At 44.1% G+C, this 24,822-nt stretch overlaps 1 protein-coding gene across 1 annotated transcript in view; it reads left to right on the forward strand.

The window, feature by feature from the left end:
• Positions 1–5,195: 5,195 nt before the first annotated feature.
• LSR (lipolysis stimulated lipoprotein receptor) overlaps positions 5,196–24,822 on the forward strand; it is a 20,919-nt gene continuing 1,292 nt past the window's right edge. Inside the window, 8 exon segments of the mRNA XM_015595602.2 lie at positions 5,196–5,222; positions 12,580–12,829; positions 13,984–14,328; positions 19,298–19,417; positions 20,911–20,967; positions 21,513–21,659; positions 24,409–24,570; positions 24,741–24,797. Coding sequence (XP_015451088.2) covers positions 5,196–5,222; positions 12,580–12,829; positions 13,984–14,328; positions 19,298–19,417; positions 20,911–20,967; positions 21,513–21,659; positions 24,409–24,570; positions 24,741–24,797 — 1,165 coding nt within the window.

Here is a 24,822-nt window from a genome sequence, read left to right on the forward strand (position 1 = left end):
TGGCAAGAGAAGGGTGGATAATGAGTCATGCACTGGCAATTAAATGCTTTGGCCTTGGAGGTATCTACAATACTTTTGATTGCAGGCCATTGATAAGAATTAACCACATAGCCCTACCTAACTGCAGAGGGGCTGGGAAATGTAGACAAGTACATGGAATATTTGCTGAGCAATATCATCTTTGCCTGGGGGGAAAACAGATGTTAAACAAATAAATGACTTATAAAACATCAGGTCATGGTAAGTGCTATGAAGGGGGGAAAACAGTGGTAAGAGAAAGACATGGATAGAGACTTTTGTGGTAGAGAACTGTGTCCTCTCAAAATGCATATGTTGAAGCCCTGACCCTAGTACCTTAGAATGTGACCTATTTGGAGATAAGAGCCTTAAAGAGGTAATTAAGTAAAAAAAAAGTAGATAGGGTGGCTCTAATCCAATACGACTGGTGTCCTTGTAAAAAAGAGAAGATGGGGACACAGACAACACAGACAGGGGATAACCATGGGAGGTCACAGAGAGAAGGTGGCTATCTGCAAGCCAAGCAAAGAGGCCTTGGAAGGAAACAAACTCTATTAACACCTTGATCTTGTACTCCTAGCCTCTAGACTGTGAAGAAATAAATTTCTGTTTTTTAAGCCACCTAGTCTGTGGTATTTGTTATGGCAACACTATCAAACTAATACAGAAACTATTTTAAAGAGAGTAAAGAGAGAAGGCCTCTCTGAAGAAGTGACATTTGAGCAGACCCATATATAAGATGAGCCATGCAGATTCTAGAGGAAGCAAGATCTGGAGTAAATAGACAGCACATACAAAGGCCTTGAGGTGGAAACATGTTTGGCATATGCCAGTGCACGTCAGCCAAAGACCATCAGGAATGCACCTGTGGTTGAACAAGGTTAGGTTTATTAATTAACTGCAGGGAGGGAAGATGCACACTATGGAGAATGGTGTAGTGTCTCAGTAAAAAGGTATTAGAAAAGACATAGAATATGGGCTTATGTTATGTGAGTTAGGGAAAGGTTCAAGGAAGTGAAGATTTGCTTTGGATTGGGTGCTGTCAGAAAGTGGGAGTGATTCTATACTACCTAGAAGATGAGAAGAATGCAGTGAAGTTAAACCAGCAGTCGCTCATATTAGCTGGGAGAGGGAGATGTTTGGTATTGTGTGGCTTGGAAAATTTTCCTGTTTTTGTCTGTGTTCAGACATGATTATATAGTGGTCTTGTTTTCGTCTTGGTTTATCACAGTCACAGAGAGGCCTTATGTGATGTTGATGTTCCGTGAAGTTGTTAATGTTTAACAGGAGAATACCATGACCTAACTGTGAGTTCTGGGCCACCTTCTACCAACACTAATACCCAGTTATTAGTGTTAGGTCAGCTCCCGGCTATTGAGAGCTGCTTACTTTTTTCCACATATTTGAATAAATGCAATTCTCCTGCAATGGAGGCCTCATTAAAGGGCTTTATCTCTGTGAACCTCAGTTTCCTCATTTTCAAAATAGGGATTTTAATAGTATCAGCCACAACAGAGATATTAAGAGGATTTGATAAGATGTTGTATATAAAGTACTCAGCCAGTGTTACTATTGGCGGATGGCAGATAAGAACCTTTTCCTTTAAATATCAAAGTTCTGTGTCCTGATTGCAGATTACTGCTTAAGATTACAGAGTTGCAGACACAGAGGTGGGCCACCATTGTTTCAACCCCAGTTGGCTGAAGTAGCTTTCAGGAAATTTTTTAAAAGCCTCTGGATTTTCTCCCCCTTTTCCTTTTTGGGAGCCAGACATTTAGGGATTAGGACATTTAAAAACAACTAATAAATACATAATACAGGGAAATTTAGAAAGTCCGATCCCAAAGAAAGATTCACATTCAGAAAAGATCTGAGATACCTTAAGAATTCACCTAAGGCTTGTCCCCAGCACAGAGACACTCTACAACAACAATAATAAACAAACAAACCCCAGCAAACCCTAGGGAAAGGAAAAATATGATTCCATAGTTATCACATTGTAAGAGTCAAATTTCCATTTTCAACAAAAAATCACAAAGCATAAAGAAACAAGAAATTATGGCCTACGCAAAGGGGAAAAAAATAAACCATCACTGAGGAAGTCCAGGTGGCAGACATACTAGCTATAGACTTAAACAACTGTCCTAAAATGCTTAAAGAGCTAACAAAGACATGTAGGAAAGGAAGATAGGAAAATGATCTATTAACAAAATGAGAATATCAATAGAGAGGTAGAAAATATAAAAAGTAACAAAAAGAAATTCTGGAGCTGAAAAATACAATTATTGGAATGAAAAATTTACTAGCGGAATTCAAAAACAGAGGTGAGCAAGCAGAAGACAAAACTGATGAATATGAAAATAAGACAAGTGAAATTATTGAGTCTGAGGAAAAGAAGGAAAAAAGATTGGAGAAAAAGAAAAATGAACAGAGCCCAAGGGACTTCTGGAACACCATCAAGTGAACCAACATACATACTGTGTAAGTCCCAAAAGGAGAAGAGGGAGGGAAGGAAGGAGGGAGAGAGAGAAAGAGAGAGACAGACAGACAGACAGAGACAGACAGACAGAGAGACAGAGACGAGACAGAGAGAGACAGAGAGACAGAGAGAGAGAGAGACAGAGAGAGAGAGCGCTTCAGAAATAACTACATTTGAAAAAAAAAATGGCTGGAAACTGCCCAAATCAGATGAAAGACATGAATCTACAAATCCAAGAAGCCCACTAAACTTCAATAGGAAAAACTCAAAAAGACTCACACCAAAACACATTATAATTAAACTGCTGAAACCCAAAGCCAAAGAGACAATTTTCAAAGCAGCAAAAGAGAGACAACTTATCACATAAAAGAATTCTCAATAAGAGTAATAGCTGATTTGTCGCCAGAAACTTTGAAGGCCAGAAGACAATGGATTAAAATATTCAAAATACTGAAAGAACAAAACTTTCATCCAAGAATTCTATAACTGCAAAACTGTCCAACAATGAGAGAGAAATTAAAGCATCCCCAAAAAAGCAAAAATTGAGAGATTTTGTTATCACTGTACCTGACCTGCAAGAAATGCTAAAGGGAGTCCCTCAAGCTGAAGTGAAAGGATCCTAGACAGTAACTCAAAGCCATATGAAGAAATATGCACAGGTAAATACATGGGCAATTAGAAAAGCTAGTATTATTGTGCCAAAATCCACTTTTAACTGTCTACATGACTTAAAAGAAAATGCATTAATCTTTGCTATTAATCTTTGTTATTGGGCAAATAATGTATAAAAATGTAATTTGTGACATCAGTAACAGAGAGAAGGTAGTGGAGATGTATAGGAGCAGACTTTTTATATGCTATTGAAGTTAGCTGCTATAAATTCAAATTGAAGTATTATAACTTTAGGGAGTTATATGTAATATAATCCCCATGGCAACATCAAAAAAATAGCCATACAATAGGAAATCAGAAGGAAATCAAAACATTTCACTACAAAAACATTAACTAAACACAAAAGAAGACAGAACAGAGTAATTAAGGGGCAATAAAGCTATAAGGCATTTAGAAAACAAAGAGCAGAATGGAAGAAGTAAGCCTCTTTGTATCAGTAATTTCTTTAAATCAAAAGACAGAGATCGGCAGAATAGATTTTTTAAAATACACGATTCAACTATATACTGTCTATAAGAGACTCACTTTAGATCCAAAGGCACAAATAGGTTGAAAGTAAAAGGATAAAAAAGGATATTCCATGCAAACAGCAACCAGAAGAGAGGGAAAAGCCATGCTAATATTAGATAAAATTGACTTTAAATCAAAAAAGGCTTCAAGGGATAAAGAATAATATTTTATATTAGTCAAAGGTTTGACACAACAGGAAGCTATAACCAATGTAAACATTTACACACCTAATAACAGATCCTCAAAATATGAAGCAAATGTGGACAGAATTGCAGGGAAAAGTAGACCAGTTCTACAATAATAGTTAGAGACTTTAAAACCCCACTTTCAATAATGAATAGAAAAGACAGATGATAAGTAAGGAAATAGAAGACTCGCACAGCACAATAAACCAACTAGACCTAAAAGACATACAGAACACACTACCCAACAACAACAGAATACAAGTGCACATTGAACATTTTCCACCAATTAGGCCACCAATTAAGTCTCTGTAGATTTAAAAAGATAGATATCATACCAAATGTCTTCTCTAACCACAATGTGATTAAGTTAAAAAATAATAATGGAAGAAAAACTGGAAAATTTACAACTATGTGGAAATTATATAACACTATCTTAAATAGGTCAAAGAAGAAATCACAAGGAAAATTTAAAAACTACTTAGAGACGAATGAAAATGGAAATACAATATACCGGAACTTGTGGGATGTAGCAGAAGCCATGCTCAGAGAGAAATTTATAGCTTTTAATGTCTACATTAAAAAGAAAGATCTCAAATTAGTAACCTAACTTTATACCTTAAGAAACTACATTTAAAAAGGGACAAATTAAATTCAAAACTAGTGGAAGGAAGGAAGTAATGAGAGTAGTATAGAGACAAATAAAATAAAGAACAGAAAATATGGAAAAAAATCAATGAAACCAAAAGTTGGTTTTTGAAAAATACCAACAAAATTGACAAACCTTTGGCTAGACTGACAAAGAACAAAAAGATAAAGAAACAAATAACTAAAATCAGCAATGAAAGTAGAGACATTACTACTTACCTTAAAGAAATAAAAAATATATATTATAAGAGAATACCAGGAACAACTGTATGCCAATAAATTAGATAACCTAGAAGAAATGGAAAAATTCCTTGACACATATATTTGCCTAAACTGAGTCAAGAATAAATAGACAATCTCAACAGACTATAACAAGAAAAGAGACTGTATCAGTAATTTAAAACCTTGCAGCAAAAATCCTGGAAAAGATGGTTCACAAATTAGTTCAAGCAAACACTTAAAGGAGAATTAACATATAAATATTTCTCAAACTCTTTCAAAAAATTGAAGAGGGGAAACACTTCCTAACTCATTCTATGCAGCCAGAATTACCCTGATAACAAAGCCAGATAAAGACATCACAAGAAAAGAAAATCACAGAGCAATGTCCTTTATGAAAATAGATACAAAAATCCATAACAATATTAGCAATGCAAATCCAATAGCATACTAAAAGATTATTCACCATGACCAAGTGGAATTTATCCAAGACTGTAAGCGTGGTTTGACATAAGAAAATCGATCAAAATAATATATTACATGAATAGAGTGAAAGGAGAAAAAAAAAACATGATTGTCTCAATTGGTGAAGAAAAGGTATTTGACAAAATCCAATCTTTTCAGGATAAAAACTCTCAGAAAACTAAGACTAGAGGGAAAATTCTTCAGCCTGATAAAGAGTATTATGGAAAATCCACAGCTAACATACTTAAAGGTAAAAGACTGAATGCTTTCCTCATAAAGTCAGGAATAAAACATGGATGCCTACTTTCCTATCGCAGCAATCAGACAAGAAAAAAGTAAAAGGCATCCAAATTGGAAAGGAAGAGGTAAAATTATCTCTAGTTATAGACAACAGGATTCTATATTTAAAAGAAAATCCAAAAGAATCCACAAGAAAGCCACCAGAGCTAATGAACAAATCCAGCAAACTGGATCAACACACGAAAATCAGTTGTGTTTCTATGCCTTGAACAATCTGAAGAAGAAATTTTTTTAAAGAAATAGAACAAAAAATCATCAGATTTATATGGAATCATGAAAAATCCCGAATCGCAAAAGCAATCCTGAGAAAAAAGAACAAGGCCAGCGGTATCACTCTGCCTGACTTTAAATTATACTACAAAGCAACATGATCAAAATAGCACGGTACTGGCAGAAAAACAGACACACAGACCAATGGAACAGAATTGAGAGTCCAGAAATAAACCCCGTATATATGGGCAAATAATTTTTGACAAAGGAGCCAAAAACCTACAATGGAGAAAAGAAAGCCTCTTCAATAAATGGTTCTGGGAAAATTGGAAAGCTACATAAAAAAGAATGAAACAAGACTGGTGTAGGAAGTGACACCCGACGGAGGAATTCAGACAACTTTATTAGACGAAGGAGAATTTATTAGGCCGGCGGAGCACATGGGGTAACAATTCCATGCATGAGCTTCGTCTGGTTTATTACAGTTTATATACTTCTTCAGTGTCCATGCAAGGAGCACGTGATTCCTTTGAGGTTTCACGTGTGCCTCCTTTCTCAGGATGGGAGGGGGAGCTTCGGGTGGGAGGCTGCAAGTGGGGAGGAATTTTCAGACCACTGGTCTTATAGGTCGTTTGTTTTGCAGAACCGGCAACCTTGGCATTATCAGCACCCTTATAGGATTCTTGAACAGAGAGACGGGACACCTAGGCTATAAGCAGGGAGCAGCACTTATTGATGCCAGCACCTGCTCAGCGGATTCCTACCAAAGGCTGAGCTCTAATTGTAACATAACAAGCAGTTTTACACAGTCTTGTTATTCCTACACAGCTACAGAGATAAGAACATTAGCTGGATAGCATATGAATCAACAGATGTGAGCTGGAGAGTCCTTGAGGTAGACGAGGTAGCTATGGGGAAACATCTTAGCTGGAGAGCACTGGGCAGAATGGCGGGGGGAGCAGTTTTAACCAGCTGAGTTGGTCATTTCTGCAGGCCCTTTCCTTTGCATTTTTTCATATGCCTCCTCTCCTCTCTCAAGACTGCTCTCTATCACCATACACCAAAACTAACTAAAAATGAATCAAAGACCTAAATATAAAACCTGAAACGATAAATTGCATAAAAGCAAACATAGGTACTAAACTTATGGACCTCACATTTAGAGAGGATTTTATAAATTTGAACTCAAAGGCAAGAGAAGTAAAAGCAAAAATAAATAAATGGGACTATATGGAACTAAGAAGCTTCTGCATAGCAAAAGAAACCATCAACAAAACAAAAAGGCAACCATCCGAATGGTATTTGCAAACGATGTCCTCAATAAGGCCTAATATCCAGAATATGCAAAGAATTCATACAACTCAAAATAAAAAAAAAACAAAAAACAATCCAATTAAAAATGGGCAGAGGACTTGAACAGACACTTCTCCCCAGAAGACATACAAATGGCCAAAGGTTGTACACTACGAAAATATGCTCAACTGCACTAGCTATTAGGTTTTTCACTTAGCACGATAATTGGTGCTAAGTGAAAAACCACAATGTGATACCACCTTACCCCTGTTAGAATGTCTGTCATCAACAGGACAGGTAATAACAAGTGTTGGAAAGGTTGTAGGGGGAAAAAAGAACCCTCACACCCTGTCGGTGGGAATGTACATTGGTATAGCCACTATGGAAAATAGTATCGAGTTTCTTCAAAAAAAAAAAAAATACTAAGAATAGAATTACCATATGACCCAGCAATCCCTCTTCTGAGTATTTACCTAAAAAACTTAAAAACATTTATCCGCAAAGATATATGCACTTCGATTATTTATGGTGGCCAAGACATGGAAACAACTGAAGTGTCCTTTGATAGATGATTAGATAAAGATGTGGTACATATATACAATGGAATATTACTCAGCCATAAGCAATGATGATGTAATAAAGCCACCATTATTTTTTATGAAACATCTAAATACATTTTTAAAAGGCTATTGTGAGGGCGTTATTTTGAGGTGATGTTTAAAAAGTTAACATCAAATCAAATTTTAAATTAGTTTAAATATATTGCCTTAAGGACCTACTAAAGAATGTGCCACTGAACTTTAAGTGATAGTTGCAATATTCTTGTCTAAAAAAAAATCAATGTCAACAAACATTTTCCTTAACTGTTGTCTTTTTTTTAAAATTTGATCTTTCTCTTGCTTTTTTTTTTTCATTGAGGAAGTTTTTTACCTTCCCTACTCACTGAGAGGTATTGACTTCGTGGTACACATTCTAATGCATTTCTGATTTGACGTTTTTTTTTTACATTCTTATTGATTATTAAACCTTCTCTTCTAGCGTGTACTAGTATTTATTTCTATGTAAACTGCTCAGCTCTAAAAAAATCGTATGATCATCTAAAGGTAGATACTAAACCCCTGAAATTTTGCTTCCTCTTACCAACATAGCTAGGTTACTTTCCTTTTTTAATATTTAAGATTATAAACCAGTGCATCTGAGGCCCCTATATTTGTTTTTGATCTATGAATTTCCTACAGAATAGAGAGGCAATGGTTTGGAGTGGAAATATTTTTACATGCTAATTTTTGAAAGTTGGTAATGTAATTTATACTATATTCCTTCAGTGCAGGAGAGGTTTTTTTTAAAAGTAAATTTTAGCATATAGTCTCTGGTATTATCTTAGGTATTTTTTTATTTTGCTGTCCACAGCTGAAAGCCTCAAAAAAGAAAAAATGGAGAAAGTTGGGGGGTTGGGAGGGATTGTTTTTAAACTCTCTGTGAAGTCATTTTTTTGCTGTGAAATAAGACATGACTTTGTAGAAAGTGAGAAACACTATCTTTAGAAAATGTGAAGTGATCAAGTTGCTTGCTTGGGTCTCCTATTGTACATTAGAATCAAAACATATAACAACTTTGGCAAGAGGGAGTTGCCTAGACTTAATTTTCAGAGGTCCCATTGTAATGATAGTTAATATTGCCAATCATATCTAACACTTGGCATGGAAGTGAGTAGTAAAATCTTTAAAATAAACATGATATTGGCAGAAATATTAGTGATGTTTCATAAGAGAATTTAGAATCTGTAAAATGTTTTAATTACTTCTATGAATGATTTTTTAAAGTAAACTTAAAAGTTTTGATTTTTGTATTTAAATAAAAAGCTATTGATGTGTTTTAGCATGTCCTCAAAAAAAAAAAGATAAAATACTGTCACTTATGACAACACGGATGGATATTGAAATTATCGTGCTAAGTGAAATAAGTCTGACAGAAAAAGTTGAGAACATATGATTTTACTCATATGTGGCATATAAATCTAAAAGCAACAAACAAACAAGACAAACAGAGACTCGTGGACATGGACAGTGGATTAGTGATTACCAGAAGGAAGTGTGGAGAGACGCGTACATGGACAGTGGATTAGTGATTACCAGAAGGAAGTGTGGGAGTGGGGAGAAAGATATGGGTAAAGGCGAGGTCAAATATTTGGTGATCGAAGGAAATTTAACTTCGGGTGGTGAACACACAATGCAATATACATATGACATATTAATGAATTGCATACTTGAAACCTATTTGATTTTATTAACCAATGTCACCCCAGTAATTTTAATTAAAAAAAAAATTAAAAATAAAAATCAAGAATTAAATAAATAAGTAAAGAAAAATTCTTTTTTTAAACTGTGGAGAGATTGGAACTCTTCTGTATTGCTGTAATGTAATGCAAAATGTGCAGCAATGTGGAAAACAGTTTGGCAGTTCCTCAGGAGGACATTTACAATAGTATCTAAAAGAGCTAAATACTTAGGAATAAATCTAACCAAGGAGGTGAAAGGCTAGTTTGCTAAAACTACAAAAGGTTGCTTAAATAAAATAATGTCTAAGTAAGTGGAAAGACATTCCGTGTTTACGAGTAGAAAGATTTAACATTGTTAAAATGTCAACACCACCCAAAGCAATATACAGATTCAACGCAATGCCTATCAAAATTCCATCAGTCTTTTTCAAAGAAATGGAAGTAAATCTTCAAATTCATAGAGAATTGCACTGAGCCCTGAATAGCCAAAACGACCTTGAAAAATAATTAAGTTAGAGGACTTAAACTTCCTAAATTCAAAACTTACTACAAAGCTTTAATAATTAAAAAGGTATGATGCTATCAGAAGGACAGATATATAGACCAATGGAATAGAATTGAGAACCTAGAAATAAACCTTCACATCTATGGTCAATTTATTTTTGACAAGGATGCCAATACCATTCAATGAGTAAAGGACAATCTTTTCAATAAATAGTGATGGAAAAATGATAACTACATGCAAAAGAATAAACTTGGACCCTTACTTTATACCTTTTACAAAAATTAACTCAAAATTGATCAAAGACCTAACTTAAGAGCTAGAACTATAAAACTATTAGAAGAAAATATTGGTGGAAAATTTTCATTACCTCAGATTTGGCAATGATTTCATAGATATGACACCAAAAGCACAGGCAACAAAAGATAAAATAGATGAACTGAAGTTCATCAAATTAATAACCTTTGGGTATCAAAGAACACTATTAAGAAAGTGAAAAAGGCAACCTACCGAATGGGAAAATATTTGCAGATTATATACTTGACAGAATATGAAAAGAACTACAGCTCAACAACAAAAAATGGGCAAAGATATGAGTAGACATTTCTCCAAAGAAGATATACAAATAGTCAACAAGTACATCAAAAGATAGTTAACATCACTAGTTATTAGGGAAACAAAAATCAAAACCATGATGAGATGCTACTTCACACTCACTGGGATGGCTATAATCAAGAAAACAGGAAATGACAAGTGTTGGTGAGAATGTGAAGAGATTAGAACCTTCCTACATTGCTGTAAAGGGTGCAGCAATGTGGAAAACAATTTGGCAGTTCCTCAGGATTAAAACTAGAACTACCATATGATCTAGCAATTCCACTCCTAGGGGGTCCCAAAGCTATCTAGCCTGCTTCCAGGTCTTTGCTTGTTTCTTGTGCCACCTGGAGGGGAGGGGGCGCTGCCCAAGGCCATTTATCCGGTCTCCCGCCTTGGTTTGTTTCTCATGCTGGAGTCTCACACCAGAAACAAAACAGGGAGAGGGCTAAGTAAGGGACTAAGGAAAAATGCTAGAGCCACATCCTGGAGGGAAGGAGGAACTTGCAGGGGCTAACTATCCTGCCTCATATACTACAACATGGATGAGCCTTGAAACCATGCCTAGTGAACAAACCAGACACAGGAGGACAAATGTTACATAATTCCACTTACATGAGGAACCTAACATAGGCAATTTGATAGAAAAAGAATAGAAGTAACCAGGGGCTGAGGGAAGGTGGGAATGGGGAGTTATGGTTTAATGGTGCAGAGTCTATATTGGGAATGATGGAAAGCTTAGGATATAGATAGTGGGGATGAGTACATGACATTGTAAATGTAATAAATGCTAAATTGCATACTTACAAATGGTTAAAATGATATGTATATTTTACCACAATAAAAAGTTTTTAAAGTGGACATGAAAGTTGAAATTTTATAAGTGGTCAGGGAAGGTGTCACTGCAAAGGTGACTTTCAAGTAAAGCTCGGCCTTCTTCGGTTAAGGGTCTTCTTGCAGGGGGTGTAATAAAGGCAATGGGCCTGAAGTTGGAGTGTGAAAAGCACACTTTGGAGGCCAGGGTGACTGAGAGGAGGTGAAATCAGAGGAGCATGCCACAGTTAAGTATTTTGGTTTCTGCTGGGAGTGGGAGCTATAGGAAACTTTCCAGCAGAGCTATGTGATCCTACTTGAGTTTTAACAAGATCCAGTCCAACAAAACATTCCTGGTTACCGATTTTGCCAGCCAGTGGCCAGTTTGCCATCTCCAGGGAGTCTCCTCCAAAGAAGCGCCTAGTGTGCCCCAGGACGCGCTTCCTCTAACCGCCATTCGGGGCAGCAGAGCCTCGCAGAGCGCCCGGCTTTCCGATGGCCTCGCCTCGCCCCGCCCTAGAGCGCAGGTGGTCTGGTCCTTGGGAAGCTTTGGCGGAAACCCGTCCTTAGTCCCGCGCCCCCGCTCGGCCGCTTTAAGAGCCAGTTTCCGGAGGCCGGCCCTGGGGCGAGGGATGCCCGGGGGCAAAACCACGAGATGTGAATGGCGGGGGGGCGGGGGGAAGAATAGAAAACTTCCGAAGTAGAATTCCAACTTTTCCTGTGCCTGATTCCCCTCGAGCGTCTTTAAGGGAGCAGAGCTTCCCTTCTGGAAACCTCACTTGGTTCTTTAAGTCACCTAAGTGAAAGACACATGGCGGCCACAGCGCCTCGGACCACCGGGACAGGAAGGACCCCGGGACTAGTGGAAAAGTCAGACGATATAGACAGACCTCTCCCGGCTCCAAGCTCGCTTAGACTCGCCCCGCCCCGCAGGGTGTATCTAGGCGGGTCCATCGCCAGTGGCGGAGAGGGGTGAGAGGGAACAGGTGCGCGCTGGGACCCGCCCCGCTCAACAGGTGAATCACCCCAGTAGAGTCTCGGTTCTCGTGAGTCACACTCCGCTCGGTTTAACCCAGTAGTAGGGGGCCGGACAGGATCCCAGGTCTGCGGGCGCCCTCCCGGCGGGCTAGCCATTTGGTTCCGACCCTAGGGGCCGGAGCACACCTGGGTCAGCCCACTTCCGGGCAGGGAGGTGGAGAAGCCCTTTCCGCCGTCCGCCCCGGTGCCCAGTCCTCCCATTCTCACCCTGTGTACCTGGACCGATCCATTCCCCAGAGCGTGTTAGGGGGTGGAGTGGCTGGGAGAACCGAAGTGAGTCACGCAAGTTTCTCCCCGAAAGCTGGACGCGTTCTTCATCCACGTTGCTTCTGCTCCTTAGAATCTTAAAACAGGGTAGGGTGGGCTTGGAATAGGGATAAGGGACGGAAGCGGGAAGGGGAGGAGCACGCACCCCTCCCAGCCTTGGTGCGCGCCGCGCCCCCAACCCTCTGGGAACCCGGGAGAAGACGCACGGACCCGAAGGTCCCAGACTGCCGCGATGGCGCCAGTGGCGCGGGGTCCCTCAGTGGGGCTGGGCTCCTACGCGGCGACCCCGGCTTGGGGCGCGGTCGTCTTCGTGTGGCTCTTTCTCGGCACCTTGTGCACAGGTAAGGAGACCGGGGCCCCTGGTACGCGGAAGGGCGGAGGGGGGGGGTCACTATAATGTAGATGGATGGAGTTCTACACCGCCAAAGAGGCAGGAGAACTGGGGGAGTGGGAACGCAGAGACGAGGACCTCCCGATCCCCAGGGTCACGGGAGATCCCTTGTGTGCAGGAGTGAGGGGAATTCCTCCATTAGTGTAGGCAGCGGTCCCCCGCCCTTGTTCAGAGATAGCAGGAAGTGAAACTCCGGGACCGCGAACTCTGGAGCGGCAAGGAGAATGGGACTCTTTGTAGGGCAGAGGTGAAGGACCACCCGATCACTGGAAAAGGCCGGGATGGGGACTTAGGCGCACTCCGAGATTTCTAAGTCTTGGGATAATGGGGCGCGGGCGCTCAAGGGCTGGAGCAGACGCTTCCTGGAAGAAGAGATCAAGAAACAGCGCCCATGTCCTTTGGGCTCCAAAGTATCTGTGCGTAGGGTTCTGGTGGGATGGACTTCTGGACTTGGTTTGAAACCGTCCTCTGATAAGCTTTCACTGGATCGGATGTTTGTTTGGGTTGGGACTTGGGGGAATTTTGTCTTTCTGCAAGCACTTCGGGTGTGTTCATTTGAGATGCCTGTGGGTAGGGTGAGGTGGAAGAGTGATGGAGACATTATAGGGGATTTAGCTACTCCATGGCAAAGCAGTTCAGACAACTACAAAATTTACACCCCCACCCCACCACCCCCAACCGCCAAATTTACAAAACCCTTGGATCTTGGAAACTTTGTGGTCATTTTTGAAGTGGGGCCTCCAGCCCTTTGTGGTGGCCATTCAAGCTTGCCCATACAGGCTACAGAGAGAAACCCTTTCTGCGAAGGAAAGAGGGGGCTGGGTGGTTCAGAGGACACACTCTGGGAAGAGGGATGGACAAGATGTTCCAAGAAATCTGGCCATCTGGCCTTGCACCTACTACTTCAGCCCCATGGGTTCATAAAATGGGCATGATTATCAGAGCTGCCTCACCAGTCCCAGGGATTAAGGAACAATGAGTGCCAAGTGCTCTGTAAAACCATACGCTTAAGTGTCAAGTTAGTGACAAGTAATGTTGCTCATTTCTACTGAAGCATTCCCCAGAGCTCATAATAGTCCCTGCTGACTCTCCTTTTACCCTCAGCCCCTGCCAGCGCTATCCAGGTGACTGTGTCAGACCCCTTCCATGTGGTGATCCTCTTCCAGCCTGTGACCCTTCCCTGCACCTACCAGTTGACCACGACCCCCACGGCACCCATTGTGATCTGGAAGTACAAGTCTTTCTGCCGGGACCGCATCGCTGATGCCTTTTCCCCAGCCAGTGTGAACAACCAGCTCAATGCCCAGCTGGCTGCTGGTAACCCGGGCTACAACCCCTATGTGGAGTGCCAGGACAGCGTGCGCACTGTCAGGGTTGTGGCCACCAAGCAGGGCAATGCCGTGACTCTGGGAGACTACTATCAAGGCCGGATGATCACCATAACAGGAAGTATGTTGGGTGGGGCAAGGGAGATGGCAGGGGGACAGGCTTGAGCTGGTTCCTTTGTGTGCAACCTGGAGTTCCCAACTGGAGTCCCCAACTGGTAGCTCATCAGTGCTAGTGTCCAAAGGGACTGACAAAAGCAGGATCCTTCCTCCTATCCATCCATCCGTTCCTTTATTTAACAGCAAATATTTATTGAGCACCTGACATATAACAGGCGCTTTTCGAGGCCTTGGAAGTACAGCAGTAAACAAAATTATCAAATCCTTTCCTTTGTAGAGCTTGCATTCCATTGGGGGAGACAAAAAAGATAAACGTAACACTGTCAAGTGTTTGAAGATGAATAAAAGTGAATAATGCAGAGAGAGGCAGGGATTCTATAATATTAGTAACTACCAGCAATAGTAAGTAAAATTTATATAAGTAACAACTTACAAAGGGCTGCCTGTGTGCCAGGCTCTAATCCAGGCTTACATGGATTAACTCCTTTAGACCATGCAGTAATTGTGAGTAGATTCTGCTATTGTCATTTTACAGAGGTCCAGGGAGGCAAAATGACTTGCACACAGGCACACAGCTGGTAACAGCTGGTATTCTCAGACACTTGGATCTAGTCTCCAAGTGGTAAGCCCTTTGCTTGCCCAGGGTGGTTAGCAAAGCGCTCACAGAGGAGGTGACGTGAGTGAACTGAAGTGGTGACAGATTTTAATGGAGAAAGCGACTTGCCAGGCACTTTACATACATTCTCCCACTGTACTTTCGTAGCCACATTTTGCACTTGACATCGGAGGCACAGAGAGGTTAAGTAGCTAGTCTAGGCACACAGCTAATAAAGATCTGGAGCTGGGATTTGAACCCAGGCCACCCTGAGAGCCTTTATCCTTAACCTTAACGCTGCCCGCTGATAGTACCTGTTGGGACCAAGAGGCAGTGGAGAAGTCATTCATTCATCCATTCATTTATTCAGTTGGTATCTGTCAATCACCTTCTAAGTTCCAGGTGCTGTTGATGGAGTGGTAATCAGGACAGCCGTATCCCTGCCTTCAAGGAGATGACATGCTAGTGGGGTGAGGCAGGCAGTAAACAAGCAGATAAAGAGTAAGAATATCAGAGAGTACTAAGTGCTGCAATAAAACAGACCAGAGTAATGTGCTGTATCGAGTGACCCAGGCACACGCTTTAAGACCTCTGTGAATGTGATTTGAGGAAGGACTGGGACTGGGCCCTAAAAAATCTAAAGGGCAGGGAAGAAGGCGATGGGCAGCAGTGGGTGAGGAGTGAAGGCTCACCCACTTAACGAGTTTATCTTTTCACTGTCTTAAATAAGGTTCACAGCTGGTAACAGCTGGTATTCTCTTAGTAGGTGATTGACAGATACCAACCTTAAATAAGGTTCGAGTTTTAATCTTGGGAATGAAGGAAGCATCCTTTTGCAGACCCTAAGAGACCAGGGCATGGCGCACACTCCTTCCCTTACTCTGTCTAGACTGTGAGCGAAAGGCAAGGTTCCAGGGACAGAGTCTGTTAGTCTTGTTTTGGGGAGAGACCAGACCTACTTGCCCTGAATTTCCATGGGCAGCTCAGCCCAAAGCATCCTCCAGTTCTTGAGGATGGAGGGTTTCTTGGGGATTCAAGCTATCCAGGCCTCCTCCCTCATATCCCAGGGACCTCCTGGCCAGCAGCAGGCATGACTGTCCGGCAGCCCTGTCCGGACAGCCCAAGTACTGAGAGTGTTCTCGAAGGCTGGCTGGAATTGCACCTCCTCTGCTGAGTGCCAAACTCCAGAGTGACCCTCAGGCTCTAGGTGGGGCAGATTCTTCATGCTCCAGAGGCCTCACAGGCCCAGATCTTTCAAGCTGTCTTGACCTAGCCCTGTGTTTGATACAAGCTGTGATTCGTAAGCATTCATTGTGTGTATGTCCTCTCAGGAAGCCCAGTAGCCATGGGAACTTCCTCCATTTCAGCTTTGAGGATGGAGAAAAGTGGACTTTCCTGTGGTGTTCCTGGGGTCACCAGCTGTTGAGTTTTAAGTGAAAGTGGTCTTGGGCAAACGATAATGGTGGTTTACCCTCAGTGTTCCCCAGCTTGGCTGGGTCCTGCTGCCCCTTCATTCTTCCCTGCTTTGGTGACAAAGGGCACCAGAATAGGATCCCTGCTTATACTTCCTCAGACTGCTTGGGGTCCATGTGCCCCCCACTCAGTAACACTGGACCAGAGAGCTCATGAGGGCCGCCTCTGCTGTGTGTGGATAAGGACCCAGAGTCCCAGAGGTGTGGAGGAGGCCCAGCTTCTGTTCCCAACTGGAGACCTGGCATCTTCTCCCTGCACCTAAAACAGCAATGCCCAGCCCAGTGTGTCAGGATTAGATGTAGAATAGAACAGGCCAGGAACAGGGTGCGCCTTGCAGGAAGGAGGTGGGCCCAGGCCTTAGAATTGATCAAAAGAGGCCGGAAAGCCGTTTTTCATAGGTTTTAGAAACATCGTGCAGGCCAAACAAAACGCAGTGAGTCCCAGATCTGAGTCCAGGAGCCCAGATTTCAGATCCCGGCCTGTGAACTTTTGTTGTGGCGGGGGGGTTCCTGTCCATCAATTCAGCATTGAGCAAGAACCTACCCTTGAGCTCTGGTTTTAGAAAGGAGCCGCCAGAGTCTGGTTTAAAGAAAAGGTGAGAAAACGATGGTGTTCTGGAGAGTCCAGAAGGCTTGGGAGAATGTAGATCAGAGTTTTATGAGGATTCAGTGAAAGAATACGTGCAAAAGGACCCCGCACACAGAACTCAGTAGCTAGATGCGTGACCATGGAAAGGAGTCGTGTCCTCTACTTCATATTTGCTCCAAAGGTCACCCTGGTTATACTTGCACAACCCTCACCTCCACACTGGCACTTTCTGTCTGCCTTCCCTGATTGGTGTTCTCGATACTGCTTACCACTATCTGATATGCCATATATTTAAATGTTTTACTTGTCTCTCTTTCCCAGTTAAGATAAAATCTGAGCTCTCTAAGGGCAAGGATTTATATCCAGTGGTTCTCAAACTTGGTCTTAGCCCTCTACACTCTTGATTACTGAGGTCCTCAAAGAACTTTGTTTTCATATCTAGCAAACAGGGAAGTTTAAAAAATATTTAAAACGACAATGATTAACTCCTTATAGGTTGACACAAATAACATACTTTTTATGAAAAAACTACCATATTTTCCAAAACAAACCAAAAACTTAAAAAGTGTTTTATTAGTTTCTATTTTTGTACATCTTGAAGTCTGAGTAGAAGATGGAGTCTCAAAGCTGCTTCTGTGTTCAGTATGTTGTGTTAGCGCATCTCATATAGCCTCTGGAAAACTTCACAGTACATTCAGAGAGCAAGTGAAAAAGGCAAATAACATCTTAGTAGTATTATGCAAAATAACTTTGACCTCTGGGGTCCTCTGAAAAGGTCCATGGAGAACTGTTGCTCTTAAGTATACCACATGCCTCAGATACAGCCTGGAACATAGGATGCTCTCTCAGTATTGAATATTGAATGACTGTATCAAGGGCCTATTTGAATGTACCATGTACCTAGAACGCTGGAACAGACAAATGCTATGAGAGGTCGCGTGAGGAGAGAAGGGGTTCACTCTGGGTCTTGGTCAGGCCCTGTGTCAGGCACTGGGGACTCAGCAATGACCGAGGCAGACCACCTTCTGCTTGCATAGAGCCCCCATTCTCCTGGGGATGGGATCAGGGACACTTAGCCCCTATACTGGCTGATAGAATTCAACAGTGGGGTGAGGGAGCTATGCGAGCAGGATGGAACCAGCCCTGTGAGGGTCTGAGAACACAGCACGAGGGCAAACCGAGGCAGGGTGGGTCCTGCATGTTGCAGCACAGTGAGGAGGCTGGTGTGTCCAGAGTCTAGTGAGTGAAGGAGAACAGTGGGGATGAGGCTGGTGTGGTAACTGGTGGCCAGATCATGCCAAGGGCCTCGTGGGCCAGGTTAAGGCCTTTGGGGTGATGGAGACAGACATTGAAAGGAGGTTTTTCTATGGATGCAAAATCTTCCTTTCAGAAGAGGAAGGCTCTGGTTCTTTCATTCCTTTGGTAATCGGCTGATGCCCTAGTGGATGCCAAATGCTGCAAACTGGGGCACATACAGTTATTGCTCTCAGCTGTCATGGAAAAGGGCAGTGGGTACATGGGGCAGGTCAGCGGGGGCCAGAGTAACGGAGCAGCTGGGAAGAAGGTGCTGGGTGGTTGTGAGGGTGCTCCTATCTCCTAGTCTCCATGGGTCTCAGGCGGAGTTGCTTACTGGGTCCCATGCCGTCCCACACTGGTGGATGGCTGCAGGGATTTGACTAATTAGGGCCTGAGGAGTAGACTGGAAACCAGATTTGCTGAAAGACTTTCATTACTGGTGTAATTAAGAGGCTCCTTGCCTCGGGGCTGCTTCAGACCTGAGCGTCCTCAAGCCTTGGGTCTGACCTGGACTGTGGCCCGTTCCAAGACAACCCCCACCCCACGCCCCCATTCTCATGCTTGGGCATCTCCCAGTTCCTGGAATCTGGCCTGTTTATCTTTGCCTTTTACCCTGGACTCATATCCTGGGCCTACAGCAAGCTCCCTGGTTCATGTTGGGAGAGGTAACCTCTGCTTTGAGAGGTGGTACAGAGGAGGGTTATCAGTCTGAAGCGTTGCTTGGAGTCTGACCGTCTCAGCTCCACCACTGATGAGCTGGATGACTTTGGGTGGGTACGGTTATCTCATCTATAAGCCAGGAAAGATAATACTGCCCACCTCCCAGACTTCTAGAAATACCCCCGCCCCCCCATTAAGTGTTTAATACAGAGCCTAAGAAGCAAGAAGCAGCACAGCCTGGGTACGGATTGTTTCGTTACTTGGTACATCTGCAGCCTTGCTCCCTTGCCCACTGCCCTGATGTCCCCATGGGAGGAGGCTCTGGCCTCCTCCATGGTGGCCTCACACTCTCCTGATACAGATGCTGACCTGACCTTTGACCAGACAGCTTGGGGAGACAGTGGTGTGTATTACTGCTCCGTGGTCTCAGCCCAGGACCTCCAGGGAAACAACGAGGCCTACGCAGAGCTCATCGTCCTGGGTGAGTGGGCTTAGCCCTGAGGGCCTGGGAAGGGGAGGGGATGCAGGCCTCTTCTGCCACTTCTGGGTGTCTCCCTCTGCCTCCCAGCTCACTTTCTGGGCTCTGTAGCCTGCTTTGCTCTCCCCTCATGGCACCACCAGTCACTTGGGCTTATCTGTGCCCTGCACCCTAGGCAGAGACCCCTTCCCTGGCAACATTTCAAATAAGAGTGGAGAGAATTGGGGACTCAACTTCTTCCCAGTCTTATTTTCTAAAATACAGAAATGTTACGAGTTAATTGGCAATAAATTAAGAGGGTTGATGGTGTATACAATTGAAGGGAAACTGGACCCACCTTCTGTCACATCTCCAGTGCCACATCTGCTCCTAGAGGCCCTTGCCAAAGCACAGGAACCTTGCCCTCTGCCCTGCTGGGATGGCATTGTGTGGCTTATACACTGAGTGCTTCCCTCTGGCAAGGTCCCTCCAGATGCCTAGGAGCAGGGTGGGGTAGCCACCAGCAGCCTCTGTCACGTGTGGGGAATGCCGCCATTAGCCAGATGCTCTGTTCTCAGTGAACACATAAAGGCTCGTGTGGTATGTGCTACATGAGATGCTGTCGGGCTATACACTGCCATCGTCATACATATGATGCAAGGAAGTGCACATGTGAATGAGCGCACGTGATGGGGGAGCATGCTCCAGGGTGCTCAAACCATGCAACGGATTTCATGTGTGGGTGACAATGTGCGCACCAGTGACCCAGGGAACCTCTTCATGTCCCTTGGTAAAATGCAGTCTGCATTAGTAGTAGTCAAAATGGAATCTTAAGACCTGCTTACACCCTGAAAAATTATCGAGGATCTTGAAGAGTTTTTGTTCACATTTTTGTGGGTTATGTCTATAGTTGCTTAATGTCTTAGAAATCGAAACCAGGAAATTTTCAAAGCAAGGTACACAAGCACACAATCTTTTACCACCTTTTGCCTTCATGGGCCTCTTCTTCTATTAAAAAATATTTTATGATTGCCTTGCTATAAAGACAAGTTTATTATTATATATTTGATATTTTGTCTTCAGATTTTAAAAATAAAATTAAAACATTCATGGGCCCTAGGATACTGTGCCTACTATACGTGATGCAACAGGACTGTCCCTATCACATGGGATGCACCCCTTTGGGACAAGACCCATATGTGTAGAAAAGATGGGGTGCCCAAACTGAGGTCACTCCTTCAGAACCCATGGAAGATGCACTGTAACTCTTTTGGGAAACAGAATCCCCTGAGGCATGAGAGAGGGTGAATTATGTGTCAGAAACCTTCTGGAAAACAGCACCCACATGGCGGGTGGGTGGAGGGCAGGAACCATGGGCTAGGACCCTTGTAGGCCACCTATCTGTCCTGGGCTTCAGGGCACACCTTCACCTTGATGAGCCTAAAGCTGGGCTTCAAGGGAGGGGTGGCCTGGGCTGGCCCTTGCCAGCATAATCTGTCTCTCTTTTGTCCTTCCAGGCAAGACCTCAGGGGTGGCTGAGCTCTTACCTGGTTTTCAGGCGGGGCCCATGGAAGGTACGGGGGTGGAATCCCCCACACACCACTTACTGCTTCTAAGTATTCCCCACTCTAAACACTGCTCGCTGTGGACCCCCACTAACCTTGCCTGACTCCAACTCCATGGCATGTAGTGACCTGGCTCTGGGCTTGGGGGTGGGCCAGGATGGCTGGGGTGGCCTGGGGTGTAGGCAGGAGGCTCCTGTGACTGGTACTCGTAGTGCTCTTCTGGGTTCTGGGATCTTGGCAGCTGGCTCTCTATCACCTCTCTGAGGCTACAGCCTATCTTTGCTCTGGCCAAGTCACCTCTTGTTTTCTGCCTTGCCCCCATGAGCCCAAGGCACATTCCCTAACTTTGGGATTGGCCTGAGTTGTAGAGGGTTGGACATCCCTCTGCTGCTGCTCCCCAGTGTCTGGCATGGAGAATCCAGCAAGGGCTACAGCTTCCCTGACAAGCTTTGCAAATAGCTTCGCCCCACCTGTCTCTTCACTGCTCTGCTGTGTCTGTGTCCCTGTTCCCTCCCAGGCCTCCTGGCTCATGGCCTCTTCTCATCTCTCTGCAGACTGGCTGTTTGTGGTTGTCATCTGTCTGGCTGTCTTCCTTGTCTTCCTCCTCCTGGGCATTTGCTGGTGTCAGTGCTGCCCCCACACCTGCTGCTGTTACGTCAGGTGCCCCTGCTGTCCAGAGAGGTGCTGCTGTCCAGAGGCCTGTAAGTGACCCTTGCGTGACCACCTCCACTTGGTATCCTGCCTGGGTCCAAGGGGGAGGAGGTGCCACTTATCTGGAGGTTTAAGAGGTGAGCAATTTGTGAGAAAGTGGGCCAAGGAGGACTAGCTGTTTTAGATTTTTACTTACATACTTCAACTCTTCATTTATTGTTAATCTTCATTTATTTTGAGTTTTTCTTTTTGAGAGTATAATCTATAAACATGATGAAAAAATTCAAATAGTACAAAACATTCCCTAGAAAGTAAAGCTCCCTTTAAAAATAAAATCTTAAGTGAAGAAGGTAAGAAACCAAACAAGGTTTACAGTACCACATAATTTAAGCAAATTTTAAAAACCCACATCCTTACAAACACTTGGCTTTTCCATGGACATAATATTTAAAGACATGTCCAGCACATTAGAGTGGACCTGGAGGGTTGGGAATGGAGGTGGGACCAGAGTTTAAAGGGGAAGGAAGGAAAGAAGGAAGGAAGAGAGTCTGCCTCCTCTTACTGCCCCATTGGCCCGCCTCAGGGACCACCTGGGTACGCCAGCACCTGTGCATGCGGTTAACGATTTTCATCAACTTTGACGTGGAAGTTTATGTTGGCCACTTTCTTATATTCGGACATATCTGATATCTAGTCTCTTGCATTGAATGTTGGCCATGAAAGTGTACTTCTCTACTAGTCCTTAATAAGGTCAACACTTCCACCTTTTCTCATCAAGTTCACCATATCTTTGGCTGATGAACAGATGACGTTGACAGCTAGAAACATTTAAATAACTTTACACATGAAGAGCACCCAGAACATGAGACCACAAAAAAGGTAGACCTGCTCCTCTCGTGGCACCTGGCCATTTCTAGGCCAGTAGTGAACAGGTGGTGTAAAGAAATGACCCATGTACTCCAGACAGATGTTTTGTGCTTATATGCATGCCGTAACTTCAGTGTCACACAGTCTGAGCTGTGTTAACAGCAGAGTCATTGGCAATTGCTGTGAACTTCGGCAAGTGGAGGTTTGAGGCCTGGCTCACCACCTTACCTGCTTGGAGTCCAGTGAGTGACTTCCCCTCTTCAGCCTCAGTCTCCTCTTCTGTATAGTGGGGCCATAGCAGATCCCTCTGTACAGGGTGAGCCTGTGGATGTGGGGAACTGGTGTGTCTAGCATTTAGTACAGGGTTCTGTCTACATAAAGTGTTCCATACCCACTCGCCACTGGACATTGCTGCTGTCAGCATTGGCAACGATGGAAGACCAGGGAGCAAATCAGAGCCCTGCCACTCACACTAGCTGACCTTAGATGAGAGGTGTCTCCTCTGTGAGCTGGTTTCCTCCTCTGCAAGGTCCTGACCTTATGGAGTGTTGTGAGCATTAAGGGAAGACTCTGGGAGTGCCCAGCATGGGGCTGTAGCTCAGTCTCTGCTGGCTAGTTTTATGGTCATTTAGCTCAGTGGTGAGCAACCTAGTTTCTCAAAATATCACTCCTCTGAAAAAAAGTCCACTGCACTCTGAAAGCAGTCCATCTCTCTGTCCATCTCTCTTGTCATTTTAATTTGAAAGCTTCTGGCTCAAGAGGTAGACATTAATTCATTTCACAGGTGGGGAGGGACCCCCAAGGTCAGCAAACAAATCCGCAGTTGCCTTACTAATTAAGGGTAGGGCTGGGACCAGGACTACAAATTCCCTCCTTCCTGAGTCCTTGTTACCCCAAACCGAGGCCCCATTAACTTCTTGCCAGAGGCCAGGTTACTTCTCTGCAGCTATAGCCACAGCCCTGCTGGGCCATCTGGGAGCAACAGCTCCCACTGCTAATTATAAAACATCCAATCACTTGAGCCACTGGGCGGCTTCTCCTAGGGAGGACTGAGCACTGAGCCTTCTGTTTCCTGACTGAATCAGAGGTGGAAGGCAGCTCTCTTAGCCTATCTTACCCACTCTGTGCCTCCCCACTGCCCCACCCCTACCCCCATTTTCCTATTGGAGGCGCAGGGAGGAAGTGACTTGCCTAGGCCCAGTGACTTTGCTGCAAGGGTAGCCACCAGAACCCAGCCCCTTGCCTGGGGAAGAAGGCAGCAAGGAAGATTTGCCCTTGAACCATCAATCCTAGAACCAGAAGGGGACCAAGGAGGAGTGGGAATGGCTACCTCCCACTAGTTAGAAACATTAAAGGAAATACTTTGCTGCTTGGCTGAGGCAAGTGAATTCTGAGCCCTCATAATCCTGCTTCAGACTGATCCCCATGGCATCTAAGTCTGGAAGACTCCATGGGGAGAAGACGTGGTATCTCCCCCGACCCCCAGAGGGTTCCTTTTCTAGAGCAGGGGCTCAGCTGAAAATGAGGATCCCAGCCTGTGGGTACAGCACATGGGCTTTATCTAAAGGATCAGCTTTGCCTCCTGTTGCTCTGTAAGAATGCAGGCCCAGGTGGTCACATCTGATAAGGAGGCTAGAAAATTGGGATTTTATGTAAAACCTCAACAAATGTTAGCAAACAGTCAAAACACTGGCCTGCCAGATTGAGGCCACAGGCTGCCAGTGTGTACCCCTGTCCTCAGAGCTCTATGAGGAATCACACAGGAGATGTGGACTCAATGAAGGTAATGGACCTGCAGAAACCACCCAAGTGCCTAAGGAAGCTCCAGGGCTGGGGGGTTGGGGAGAAGGTCCAGGTACATGTCCCTCCAGACCTATCACAGGAAGGGCAGCATGGCTCCTGGCAACTTTCTCATGGTGTCTGTCTTCCCAGTGTATGCTGCTGGCAAAGCAGCCACCTCAGGTGTCCCAAGCATCTACGCTCCCAGCACCTATGCGTACCTCTCCCCTGCCAAGACCCCACCCCCGGGAGCCATGATTCCCATGGGCCCTGTCTACAACCAGTACTCTGGAGACTTCGACAGGAATAGTTCAGGTGAGTCCTGGGGGAGCCAGGAGCAGCTGGGGCAACTGTAGGCTGGGTATTTGCACACTAAAGGGTATGGGGCCGGAAAGAATAGGGTACTTGGGGCAGGGGAGAGGGAGCTGGGAATGCATGGCTTTGCTCAGGGTGGATGGCCACTGACAGCCAGTCTCCCTCTGTAGGCGGCCACAGCTCCCAGGTACCCCTGCTTCGTGAAGCAGACAGCAGTGTGACCTCTGGTAAGAACCAGTTGTTATGAGGTTA

This window comes from Pteropus alecto, unplaced genomic scaffold (assembly GCF_000325575.1).
Source record: "Pteropus alecto unplaced genomic scaffold, ASM32557v1 scaffold9, whole genome shotgun sequence".
Lineage (NCBI taxonomy): Eukaryota > Metazoa > Chordata > Mammalia > Chiroptera > Pteropodidae > Pteropus > Pteropus alecto.